Here is a 13,833-nt window from a genome sequence, read left to right as displayed (position 1 = left end):
TTACGAGTTCACGGTACGAATGTCCTTGGTTCGTACACCCACCTATCGTTTACCGGCACGGACAACCTCCATCAATGGTCAGGAACAAAAGTTCCTATGGGGATCATACCCATTGATCTTGGGAATTATCACCCGTTTCATTTTCGTTATCCGGCACGAACAACCGCCATTGATAGTCAGGAAACACAAGTTCCTACTGGGGATCATTACCAATTCAAATCTCGGGGATCATTACCCGCCGTTAGCATGAAATGAAGTTCCATCTAACGGAAAAACATGAACTCTTTCTTATTTAAATTATTTTTTATAATTAACTTAAATAATCTTTGCATTCCAGTTTCAGGATCATTCATATTATCCAAACATACATAATTACTCAACTTGATTCAAAATAAAATAAGAGAATAAGACATTATTTTCAATCAAAGAAATCACAAATGGATATTAGTAGAAAATGAGTTAGTGAACCTACCTTAATTTTAATTTAGCATCTCATAGTTTTATACTCCAATGAAACCACTAAATCACCATACAACAACATATGTCTTCCACTCCATAAAGCACTCCAAATATTGTCCTCCAATTTATCACATAACAAAATATAGTATAGGCAACTATGATGGAATCTAATGGCTAGGAAAAATATTAATCAAAGGGACAATGAAAGTAAGAAGATGAGAGTATGGGTTACAAGAAAAGAATACATATGGTACCTCTAGCCTTTCCCAAAGATGCAAATACATATATTTATACACATACTCAATTAACTCTCTTTAAATAAAAACTTAATTAATTCACCTTTTTTTTTTAATTCTCTATGTTAACGCATCACACTAGAAAATTCTACCACTTTCCACCATTACTTCCATGCACATGCATACAATTAAATAACAATAATAATATTTATTAGTCCATAAATGCATGCACTAATATTAGAATAGTAATAACTTTAAATGTCATATTTTTGTTTGCTTTAAGTTTTCTTATGTTACAAACTGAAACGTTCTATATTTCTTTTTCTTATTTTCTAAAACAAGTCAATGTCCTTTCATTTATTAATTTTCTAATAAATTACCCATAATTAGCAAATCAATTAATTACTTGCATTCAATACATACAATTCCTTATTTCTGATTTTTCATGTCCTACAAAAACATTATTTTGGTAAATAAATGCATCTTACCTATTTATTACATTTTCCTCAAAACTTCAAAGTTTTACATTATTTTAAACACCACACCAAAAATCATATAAGGTTACTTGGTTATAAATATATGTATATTGGGCTTCTATATTTATCTTATACCAAATGGACCACAATTAGGATTCCATAATCCGAACCAAAAATACCAGGTATTACATTTACTGTATTTAACTCGAAAGTCATTGTCTCATGATCGTTAAAATGCGCAGGGAAAATGTGGATCCAAAGGAAACCAAGAAGGCAAATGACCCACGTCCTAAGAAATCTCTGGTGGAGGACATTGTAGAGACAAAAGAAAGTTTGAAATGGTATGAATATGTCAAGTTATTAGGAGGAACATCACAACCACGGTCCAACTGGTTATCAGAGAATGTAAGTAGATTGTTTTATTATAGTTTATGTTCATGATATTTTATGAATTTACTCGTCAGATTATCTATTTTGAGACCTCTTGTTAACTGTGTATTGTACTCGATGCGCAAACACCCTGAATTCACGAAGAAAACTCGATGGACCACAGTTGGTAGTTACTTCGCTGTGAGTATTAAATGAAAAATATGAAACTTATCACATTTGCACTATAAATATACTTGCATTTTGTACATGTTAATGATGGCTTGTAATGTGCGCTTTCTCACGTTCTATTAAACATTGTCCTGAAAAACAGCGGCACGCTAGAGATCAAACACTGAGATCCAAGACCAAAGAAAAGCAACAATTATGGTAAACCATGGTCCAAGGTTGATGTGGTTTACGCTCATGTGCTGGTGAACGACAATCATTGGGCAGCAATTGAAATCCTCTTGAAGACACGGAAGATTTGTATCTACGATTCCCTATACAATCATCAAAAGCGTAAAAGATCCACCAGGACAGCAGGGAACCCATACGAGGTCATCGCTATCTACGACGTTCTGAGGACAATCCTAAAGAATGGAGAATGGAATTGCGACTACGCAGACTTTGATCAAGTGGTCCCTAAACAAAGCTCGAGGTTAGATCTTTGATATCTCGTTAGATGGGCAGACCAACATCCTAGATGGTGCAATTGGAAATATAAAATTGACACTTCTATTTTTATTGGTTTAGTTCCGGTGATTGAGGAGTGTATGCATTGTGCTTCATCCTGTGTTTGATAAAGGGAGTTTCTCTAGACCGATTCCAGGACAAAGATATTATTAAGGCTTATCGTAGGAGGTTTGTTGTTTGATTATACAACAATACAAGTATCGAGGTAAGTGCATATAGAAGTGAATAGTAACAGTGACGCAGATGATACCACTTACCATTTTTTTGTGCAGGATTACATTCTGTGAATCGGGTGGAAATGTTGGAAGCAACTTAATTTTTTTGGCGGAGGATTTCATCCTTTTAATTCCGTAGAGATAATTTTAATTCCGCAGAGATAAAATCTCTAAAAAGTGTCTCGTCTCATCACATCTCGTCTCCTTGGACCCAGTTTTGCTGGTCCATAGAAAACTTAATTTTCATAAACCTCCAAAATTTTCTTCTTTAATGCAACACCTTGTTGGTTGGAATGTTCTTGCAAAAAATGTCACAAACCAATTAACATAGTTTGCCGGAACTATAATTTATTTCAAATGTAATCCTTGTCGCAGGAAGCACGGATGCACTTAGCACGTGCATCAAGCATGTGAAGGTTATAGTCTCGTGAGGGTTTACATAGATATCTACCGACAAAACCTTACCAAAACACTACCCTAAAAACCTAACCAAAAACCACTAAACCTATCAATCTTCTTACGATGAATCCGTCTCCGATTCACCTAGCTGGTGGTACTCCGTGACTTTGGTTACCATGTGGTTCACGTTTTTATCAAACATGAATGCTTTTCCTGTAAGTAACGCGCTTTCACGGCTTCGTGCTACAAAAAAACACACAAACTTAGTTTGTTACATAAAAATTGAAAAGAGTGGGTTGTGTCGAACTAATCATAAATATACTTACAATTTTTTGAGGGGACAATCTATTATGAGTAGCATGCGTGATCCGGTGTTTGATTTTTAAAAACTCAACCACCGCATCAAGGATGATGTCGTGTCGTTGCTCGATTTTTTGAGCAGTTCTTTCTTTCGGGTTCCCATAATCGTGAGAAAATTTGTTAAAAATCTTCAACCACATGGAATCCCCCGAACTGTTATTTATAGTTGAAGGACGAGTTGCGGCGTACCATGATTCGGTGTTTGCCAAATCTTCCTTGGGGTCAAACGATGCCATTTGTTGTGTGTGGGAGTAGGTTCTATACTAAGAGTCTTCTAAGGTTTAGGATTTCATAAGAGTCTCAAGAACACACGAGTTTGGGTTCAAGTATTAGTTTTGTTTCATAAGGAGAAGCGTAGTTTAAATTCAACCAAGAGAAAATTCAGAAAACAAATGTATCACCTCAACTTTGATCGACTAATGTTGCCAGGTATACAAAATGTATTTGCAAGAGTGAGAAAAACAAAGACACGCAGCAGTAGGAAAAGAAAAGAAGAATATGCTTGATTGGAAACTATATTCTTCACATGAACTAATATAATTAGTTCAGGTGATGTTTACTTTATTCACATGAACTAGTATGTTAGTTCATGTGATGTTTTTCTTTTGCACCTGAAGTAGTGTAATCTTATCTCTAATATTAGGTTTTCTAAACCTAGTATATAAAGAAATAGATGAATAAAGAGAATGTAACTCATGGTTCTAATGATGGTACGATGGTTCTAGGAAGAGACTCCACTGAGAAACCCCTTGGTTACCCCTTGTCAAGGTGTGCCAATCATAAAAAACTAACAAAAACATCAAAACAAAAGTAAGGACACTACGAAAGAATAAGATGCTTTTCCAGACAAAAGTTTACTTAAGCAGCACACGAGTACAGTCTTAATTAGCAAGCATTGAAATCCTTAATAGACATTTCAATCATACTGTTTTATAGAAGCACATATCACAGAAGAAGAAAAAAACAAAAAGGAAGAAACCTCAAAATACTAGATCTGGCTATGGAATTCTTATCTTTTCATTATTCAAGTACATCATCACGTATTGTAACGGTTAGGACGACATACTATTTTCACACTTGAAGATGTTGTTGGAAGTGCTCTAACCTTCTCTAGAAATAGTTCCCTTTCTCCATCGAGCGAGCAAGTACCAGCACAGAAGGACAGCAACTTTTGTCAAAACCTGACCATGTTTTAACAAAAAACTCAAAAGTTTGAGCTCAGCATCACATCCTTCCACTTCGCAGAAACAAACATAAGTGAGGCGAGACAACATCCCCTCGGATGACAACCCTGCTTCCCAATCTTCCCCGACGTCCACTAAATTTGACTACATCAAAACAATCACAATAGCTAATAGGTCAAATTTAACTACATCAAAACAATCACAATAGCTAATAGGTCACCTGGTGACAAATAATAATTGTACAAAATACGAAATCCTACATACTCAAAGATTCCAAAATGTTCTTAAAAAATTAAAGTCACCATGAGATGCATGATAAACATTGACGTTGTATTAGAATTTTTGGAACTACATCACTGGCCAGATCAATAAATGTAAAGATTGGTTAACTTTTACCTGCTTGGTGTAAAGAAGTGTACTTTGTACCCGAGGAGAAATCTTGATCAAGTACGCTATAAACCGCAAGCAACCTCTTGTAGACCGCATTTTCAGATACAAAGATCGCACATTAAACAAGCAAGGTTGTTGTTGAGAGTCTAATAAGTCATACGCTCTTGAGAGAACCTTGAAAAACAAAAAAAAAAATTAAAATCATGTAAGAGCTAATAGATACTATTACTAGTCGAGAGCTCTGTTGTGTCAGGCGCTAGGCGAAGGGCTTTGACATAATCGAGAGCTAATAAAAAAAAAACCTTCATCATATAAGATATACCTCGAGGAATCCATATGATAACCACAGAGTTTTCACCATACAAGCCTCTCTTAGAAACTTCGTCGTATGTATAGCATATACCACTTCTTCCTGTGAGAGAAAACTACAATATGCTTCTACATTCTCACCTAAAACTATTTCTTTGAGCCTAAAATCAAAAGATACCTCGGATAGAAGAGAACAGTTTTCTAGAGAATATAATTGAGTCACGCAAGACGTGCACTCGAAAGCTTTTATATTTGGAGTAGTCAACTTGATAACATTGTCTGTACTACCAAGTCGCTTGTATAAAATTTCTTGAGGCTGAGAGAATTAACAGTCAAATATGGTATGTCACAATGACATAGGATAACTTTTCAAGAACTAGACAACTTGAAAAGAGCCTTTTAGATAGTTCTTCATTGGGGATCGAAACTCCATGAATCCACAAAACTTTGAGCCGAGGTAAGTCCATTGAATTTGGTAAAATAATATCTGTACATCTGACACCAATATTCACTTGCACTTTCAAATTCACCAGTGACTTGCAATTAACAAGTTGATGAGGAATTTCAAGAGCATCTGGATGACCTTGACGGATTTCTAACCTCATTTCTTCAACATTGCGCTTAACAGCTTGAACAATCCATCTATAAACATTTTTCATCACAATATCTTCATCTTCTTGATATCTATACCAATCTATAGCAAAGCGCTTAATATCAGATTCATTGCGAAGAATGAATACCATGTCGACAAAACGTATGAACCTTTAATCATGTTCTTTGCCTGGAGAAAATGAACTTCTCTTGATGCTTAGACATGGGACAGATTTCCAAATATTAATCCATCTTTTTGACAAAACACAACTTTGGACTACATTTCTGGTCTCATTAAAAGACATGATGCAGTGAATTATTTCATCAGGTAAGCTACTGATCCTATCTTTCCCATTAGAATATGGAGATTCATTTCTTGTTTCTTCCATTTTTATTAACCGACACTGAAAAATAAAAAAAACAAGTTGTTCAGATGAACCCTAATCTACAATTTGGCAATGAATCAATCAATCTGAGAAGAACCAAAAACCCCAAGAATCCAATTTCGCAATGAGAAAAAACAAACAAACGCTAAATTCCAATTTTGCAGAGCCAATTAGAATTTGTAATTGAAACCCAGAAAGTAAAAGATGGATGAGGATGTACCTTTGTTGTATCACCCAGTGGCTGATAACGAACTCTTAAGTGCAGTTTGAAGTTCTTAATGTGAAAGAAAATTAAAAGCACCAAAGCACCATCGTTCCTGGTCTAGTACAAAAAAATGGAAGAGGAAGTACCTTTGACAAAAACTTGAGGTGACGCCTTGTTTTTTATAAAAATCTAACGGTTGATGCTTCTCTTTCAAATGAATTGCGGATCTCTAGAAAATGCATTTGAAAATGAATTACGAATACCGAGAAATTGAAAATGAATTAATACCTATAAAATTCAACGTCGATCAATAATATGTGTTGACTTTCAATTTTGAGGTGGTACGTGTTATTAGGCGTGCGAAAGCATGTGATGTGGGACAGTGTTTTTGTTTTTTTGAAGCATGATGTTGGGGCTAAATCAAATTTATACGCGGAAACAGCAAGTTGTAAACAAGACTGTTCACATGAAGAAAAATGGCTACATCAAAATATGTTGTTGGGGCCAAAACATCTGAAACAACTCATGTTTACATTATCGATAATTTGACGAGGTACGTTGTAAAAAAGGATTCAGCGGTCCAGTGACTTCTCCAACCTGATACATTTTATCTATGTAATCGAAATTATTTTCATTTTATTCTCTTAAAAATAATTTGACTATTAAATATTCAATTTTTGTACTTTTATTGTTTTTTTTATTTTATTTTTTTAACCTACATATTTTTCCTTAAAAACAAAAGCTTCTATTTCTGTATTTTTTTTTTGCATTTACAAATTAATAATTTTTTTTATTTCTCAAAAAATTTAAAATTAAAGTTGGTCGTAAGCTTCAGATATATAAAGACGAATACACGTTGTAGCACAACAGACAGCTTGGTTCAATGGTTAAGCTCATAGTTAGACGACCTTTAGGTTTGGTGTTCGAACCCTTCATTTTATTTTTCTTTTTTCTTGCACCTTAATTTGTTTTTTAATTCCATAGCCTTATAGTTGTAGATATTCCCTGGATTCTAGCTGCGGATATATCCTGCACAGGTTTGAGTGGATATTTCTTGTACAGCCCCTTCTGGACAGGCTTGGAAGCTTAATGTCGCATAAATTTAGGGCTCGGAAGCCAGTTGCACAACCGCACATGAATTTGTTTTTCCACTTTATTAGGAGTGTTGTCTTATTTCTAATATTGACTCATATTTGAATTGTTAATATATGAATCACTATTATTGTTTCTATTATGAGGGGAAAAAAATGCCCTTTTTTACATGTTTTTCTCATATCTGAGTTCAAGTGCAAAAATTTCTTTTCACCTATATCACGATTGTTAATTGTAAAAAACTTGTATTTTTCACTTCAAAAGATCGTGCAAAAACTCGTGCAAAAACTCGTATGAAACTTGTTAAACAAAGCATTTTCGATCTCTCTCTGCCCCGGGAAAGAAGTGTACCTTGAAATCTCTGTGTACAATTGGGGTACTTTATCAAAAGCCCCAATATAAAAAATAAAAAACACTTTTCACTGAGTCGGATTGGTCTGGGGATGGGTGCTCTTTTATATATATATATATATATATATATATATATATTTGTGATGAAAATAAGAAATATACAGTATAAATTAAGAAATATATATACTAATACAAAAGATCTACACTTTCATTATTATCAAACATTCAGTATCTGTAAAAGCAACATAAGATGAAGAACCGAGAGAGGAGGAGGAGGAGCAGTAGCAATCGGAATAGATTTAGGAACAACATATTCATGTGTTGGTGTATGGAAAAATGACCGTGTTAAAATCATTGCTAATGATTTCCTCCTCCCAACACATGAATATGTTGTTCCCAAATAAATCATGTTTGCTGCTGCTAAATCAATCCCAAATCAATCATGTTTGATGCGCTCAAATCAATCCCGTTTGTTGATCCCTCTGTTCTTTCACTCATTTTAATGAATTGCAGAGACAAGTGACGAAAATGGGGAAACTTTAGAAGGCATTTTGAAGAGATGAATTTGTTATTTAAAGGGATTTTCAGTGAAGTGTATGGGGGTTTTAGTGTCAGAGAGAGTGATTTACTGTAAAAAGAGTTGATTTTGTTCTGAGAGAGACACTGACAGAGACGAAGTAGTGTTTTCAAAAAAAAGGAAAGAAAACGAAGAGACGGGGGAGAATTAATACTGAGCTGATTTGACTAGACCAGCGTCACCACCAACCCACTTGGGCGTTAATAACATTGGAGGGTTAATGATCCGACGATCCTGAAGACGGAAGGATTGAATTCATTGCGTTAATAATGTAGTGATGTCGATCCTTGCAGTCTGGTGCAATGTTTGGGATTCCGGAAGGGACTTTAGTTAGTATCCTACACATTCATTGCATTTAATTCGATTGAATTTAAAAAAAAAATCGATTGAATTCAAAAAATGTTCGGAGACTGCAACACGTTTGTTATCTTCTATTTCTCAATATGAGTTTTGAGGTTTGAACATAAATTACTAATATTGTATTTATTCATTTTTTACCTTTTAGAAAAGTAAATCCGTCAATAGTCCAATATGTCCTTAATTAATATCAAAAAGGTGGGTTCATGGAAATATCTGATAGGTGCAAAGCGGGAAACGGATTTTGCAGCTTCAACTAAGGAGAGTTCTCTTTATATAATACAAGAACGTTTGGCAAGCGCGTATGCGCATGTTAGAATCATTGATTCTCATCGACAACAAAAACAATATTTCATAGAAAAAGAGAAAGAAAAAAATCTTAGAAGATCAATCCAATCTTAAAATATCAACAAATCAAATATAAAAAGACATAAAAAAACTATTAAAAGATTGGCACTATGCAGGAATAGCTTTCTCCGTCTATTTTTTCCTTCTATCAGGCTTTTTATCAAACGCGGCTGAGTTTGTTTTGTGCATATAGCTCCTAGCTTTCTTAATATGCAATTTTGAATCTAACCATTACACAACAATCCAACTCCTCTCCGGATATTGCAAAACATACCAACTAGCTCTCTGCTACTGCAAAATCATCTTCATATTTAAACTATACTTCCTATCCAATGCGGATACAATCACTTGATCATCTAATTCCCAAAATCTGAAACACTAAATCAGTGACTTCCAAACAGAAATTTGATCATAAAACTAATAGCAATTAAACCTTCCAGGAGATAAATGGAATTAAAATTAATAAACCCCAAACCAATCAAAAAAAAAAACCTTACCTTTTAATTCATCAGCAATTGCAAGAATGTATTCACAATATTAATAAAAGATCATAAAATAGAATGATTGAAAAAATAGAGTATCGTTAAGAAGTTGAGCTCCAGAAATTAATGGTGTCTACCGTAAGAGGGTAGAACAAAGAAGTAGTCATGGGGTAATTGGCCTATGTAGATATATATTGTTTGATTACAGAGAATCCTAGATTCTTCAAGAATTTTGATAGTGAAATTACGAAACAGCCCATGTTTTCTTGCAATAATTAGCACTTCAAAAAATTAAGATAAGGGTAAATGGGAAAATATAATTTGCAGCTTCATTGCACTGTAGCAATGAGAGTTTGCTTTATATAATAGAATAGATAGATAAAATAGATAGTCAACACGTTTATCATTTAATCCCTTGGGTCCCACCATCCCCCATTTAAAGGCAGAGAACTAAAATTCTTTAGTCCCTATAAAACCATTTCCAATGTGGTTTCTTCCATAACCTTGCTAAAGAATAGTGATATTAACTAATTTAGGCTTAGTTTGGTACTGTTGCGGCTTTTGTAAAAGCACTTTTCTGATGTGTATTGTTGTGCTGTGTTGTAAGAAAAAAACAGTTAGACGTTTGGTAAAATATTAATTAAAGTTGAAGCTGATTAAAAAAGCAATCAAAGTGTGTTCGGTAAAGTATCAGATTCAACCATTGTAGTTGTAGCAAATGACAAAAACAGCAGACATATCTCCGAAAATAGTTTTATATAATTTTATTAGGTTTAAAAATAATTTATTTTCTATTATTAAATATAAATATATATAATATTAAATTTACTAAGGGTTTGGGTGATTAATAATAAGGGTTTGAGATAATTTTGTTAATGGAGAAGTGGGAACTAATATTAGAGATAAAATTACACTACTTCAGGTGCAAAAGAAAACATCACATGAACTAACATACTAGTTCATGTGAAGAAAGTAAACATTACCTGAACTAATTATATTAGTTCATGTGAAGAAAGTATTTTTTTACTCTTGGTTCGGGTACATTTTCTTGGGCATCGAAGAAACAAGCAACGGTAGCTCTATCCACTGCGGAAGCGTAGTACATTTCGGCATCAATAGTTACATCTCATGTGACATGGCTAAGAAGAATCTTGGAAGACATCCAAGAGAAACATAAATGGAGCACCGTAATATTTTGTGACAACAAATGGGCAATTGCTATGTCCAAATATACGGTTGAGCATTGTAAAGCAAGGCACATAAAGCTCAAGTATCACTTCATTCGAGAAGCGTTTGAAGATGGTGAGATAGACTCAAATATTGCAAGACGGGAGACCAATTGGCGGACATATTCACCAAGGCACTTCCCAAAGGCAAGCTTCAAAATTTTAGAGAATTATTAGGAGTTGTAGAACATCACATTAAGGAGGAGATTGTTAGTTAATGTGATGTGGAAACTATATTCTTCACATGAACTAATATAATTAGTTCAGGTGATGTTTACTTTCTTCACATGAACGAGTATGTTAGTTCATGTGATGTTTTTCTTTTGCACCTGAAGTAGTGTAATCTTATCTCTAATATTAGGTTTTCTAAACCTAGTATATTAAGAAAGAGATGAAGAAAGAGAATGTAACTTATCCAAAATATCTAAAAGAAAGAGATTGAGAATACATAAGAGTTCCCACTTCTCCATTAACAAAACAATTTCAAATCCTTATTATTAATCACCCAAACCTTTCCAACAAGCCTCATTGATTTCCCTTCAAAATTTTTGAATTTGATTACCTTGAGGTGTGGTGGCGAACATCTAAGATCAAGTGACCAACAATCATCACCTTCTACGCAAGTGATTTTAACACTCTAAACAATAATCAAAGCAAATGTTCAACAAAATACGATACAAAAACTAGAATAAGTAGTAATGCTAACACAAATGCTACTTAGTATATATGAGAGAACCCAAATGGGTGTGCAAAAAAATAAAAATAAAATGAAAGTTTAGTGACTTGCAAAGGGGAAGACGAGTTATTCCAGTTTAGACAACTAATCCGGAAGCCGGTTCCTATCTGTACAGGTTTATTTGAAATTTATGAAACTACTCTACATAATGTCGTTCAACTCCAGAAATGGGTATAGGGTTATCTCATCAATTGAAAACCGACTTCAACTTGTTGGGAATAATTAAAACAACCGGATCGGAATTCAATTTGCGCAAACGTCCTAATAACAAATAGGTAAATCATTAGATTCATTACCTTCAAAACTCAGATCTCTTTTGTTGGGAGTTATTGTCGGTGGTGATTAGGTCAAGAAGGTAAAATAAACTTCACAGGACCCAATACCTACACCAGAAATTGAAAATAATCACACAACAAAAACCAAATATCAGAATCAAAAAGTTTCCCAAAAACTAACAATGATAAACTAAGAATCTCACCTTCCCATGTTGACAGAAGTGTTAGTTGCGGTTTTGCTAGTTTTCTTGATTTCATGACAGACCTGAAGAAATTCATATCGAGTGCTTGGATTATAGGATGTAGATCAAGATTTTCTGGTGAGTTTTCTCCCAATTATTTTGGGGTTCGGATTTGGAGACATAGGTTCAGTGTAGTTGTACTTCAGAGAGTTAGTGTGCAACACAGCTACAAAAGCAAGAGCAAGGAAATGAAGAAAGTCTAGGGTTTCAACTTTTTTTTTGTTTTTTTGGTAATCTAGGGTATCAACTTTAGGTTTGAATTTATACTCTAATTTAGGTTTCACCTTTAGGTTTGTATCTACCTCGAGATTCTAAATCTAACGTTGCACCAAAAGATTTGTGTTGTTATCGTATTATTAGAGTATATCAGAATGTATGATGAAGGTCAACCCGAGCAGTGTGAATCGGAACATGCCTCGTCGCTTTTATGATTAGTCGTAATATCTGACATGGACTATAAATCTAGAAATGTACGAAATGATTAAGGATTTTTCCAATATCTGGAAGATCATAATGTATATTGAATGCTAATACCGAGAACTAGGAACCTCCAAGTGTTTAAGCGCCTGTGATTACCCGTCAGATCTATCTCCAGACTCTAAATCTAGGAATATACCAAAAGATATGTTTTGTCCCATATCTGGTAGATTGAAATATGACGGAGGTCAATATCAATCAGTGTGAACCTAAACATACATCGTCGCGGCTATGATTACTCACAATATCAACCTCGAGACTCTAAATCTGGGAATGCCAAAAGATATGTTTTGCTCAAAATCTGGAAGATTGGAATGTATGTCAAATGTCAATGCAGATCAGTTGTAAACTAAACATGCATCTTTCCATCAATAAATACTCATAATATCTACCTCGAGACTCTAAATATAGCATTGCTCCAAAGGATCTACTTTGTTTCATATCTATTGTATCGCAATGTATGATGGAGGTCAATCCGAGCAGCGTGGACCAGAACATGCCTCGTGGCGTTAATGATTATTCGTAATATCTATCATGGACTAAAATATCTGTGAATGTACCAAAAGATTAGGGCTTTTTCCAAAATCTGTAAACTTCAGAATATAGGACGGAGATCAATACTGAATATTGTGACCTAGACATGCTTCATCGCGTATATGATTACTCATAATATCTTCCAGATGACCCTAAATTTATTAATGTACCAAATGTCTGCTTTGTCCCATATCTGGTAGAATGGAATGTATGACGGAGGTATTGAGCAGTGTGAACCTAAAAGTCAATAATATCGAGCAATGTGAACCTAAACATGCATCATTCGGTATATGATTACTCATAATATCTACCTCGAGCCTCTAAATGTATGGAGTGTACCAAAAGATATGTTTTGCTCAATTCTGGAAGATGGGAATGTATGTCGAATGTCAATACCGAGTAGTGTGAACTTAAACATGCATTTTTGAGTATATGATTACTCTTTAAACCTTTCTCGGTACTATATATTTAACACGTCAATAAAAATCTGCTTTGTCCAACATCAAATAAAGTGGAATGGATCACCCGGGGCCCGATACCGAGCAGTGTGAACCTGAAAATGCCTAGTTTGGTGTATGATTACTCATAATATCTATCGTGGGACTATATGTTTAGCAGTGTACCAAAAGATCTGCTTTCTCCCATGGGAAACTGAAACAAGATCGGATAACCATACATGATGATTTTTGCGATTGTGCGTATTGGGGTTACTAATATCGAGGTTGATTGAAATGGACTAAGGATTGAAAGAAGTCGTATTGAATGATTTTGTGCAAGTACGCATATTAAGTTCTACTTTTATAAAGATACCGAAATTTTACAATTATAACAAGGCGTAAGGAAAAAACAATCAACATTTGATGC

The 13,833-nt window shown here is 34.3% G+C and overlaps 1 protein-coding gene across 1 annotated transcript; it reads right to left on the bottom strand.

Annotated features, from left to right (window-relative positions):
- Nucleotides 1–4,307: 4,307 nt before the first annotated feature.
- On the bottom strand, nucleotides 4,308–5,833 carry LOC113356821. Its single transcript, XM_026600082.1, has 4 exons — nucleotides 5,603–5,833; nucleotides 5,185–5,406; nucleotides 4,788–4,955; nucleotides 4,308–4,535 (listed from the first exon to the last, which is right to left on the bottom strand). Exons 1-4 carry the CDS (start codon nucleotides 5,831–5,833, stop codon nucleotides 4,308–4,310), a joined length of 849 nt encoding a protein of 282 aa, XP_026455867.1.
- Nucleotides 5,834–13,833: the final 8,000 nt, after the last annotated feature.

The sequence above is a fragment of the Papaver somniferum genome, chromosome 1 (genome assembly GCF_003573695.1).
Source record: "Papaver somniferum cultivar HN1 chromosome 1, ASM357369v1, whole genome shotgun sequence".
Classification (NCBI taxonomy): Eukaryota; Viridiplantae; Streptophyta; class Magnoliopsida; order Ranunculales; family Papaveraceae; genus Papaver; species Papaver somniferum.
Note: the sequence above shows the minus strand (reverse complement) of the source record. Positions and strands in the feature narration are given on the sequence as shown.

Excerpts from the sequence above, each read along its gene's own strand:
- LOC113356821 (XM_026600082.1), bottom strand. The coding sequence starts at position 5,833 with ATGGTATTCATTCTTCGCAATGAATCTGATATTAAGCGCTTTGCTATA. Across the intron at positions 5,407-5,602 it reads TGGTGAATTTGAAAGTGCAA|CCTCAAGAAATTTTATACAA; the intron begins GTGAATATTGGT and ends TAATTCTCTCAG. Across the intron at positions 4,536-4,787 it reads CACTTCTTTACACCAAGCAG|TCAAATTTAGTGGACGTCGG; the intron begins GTAAAAGTTAAC and ends GTTTTGATGTAG.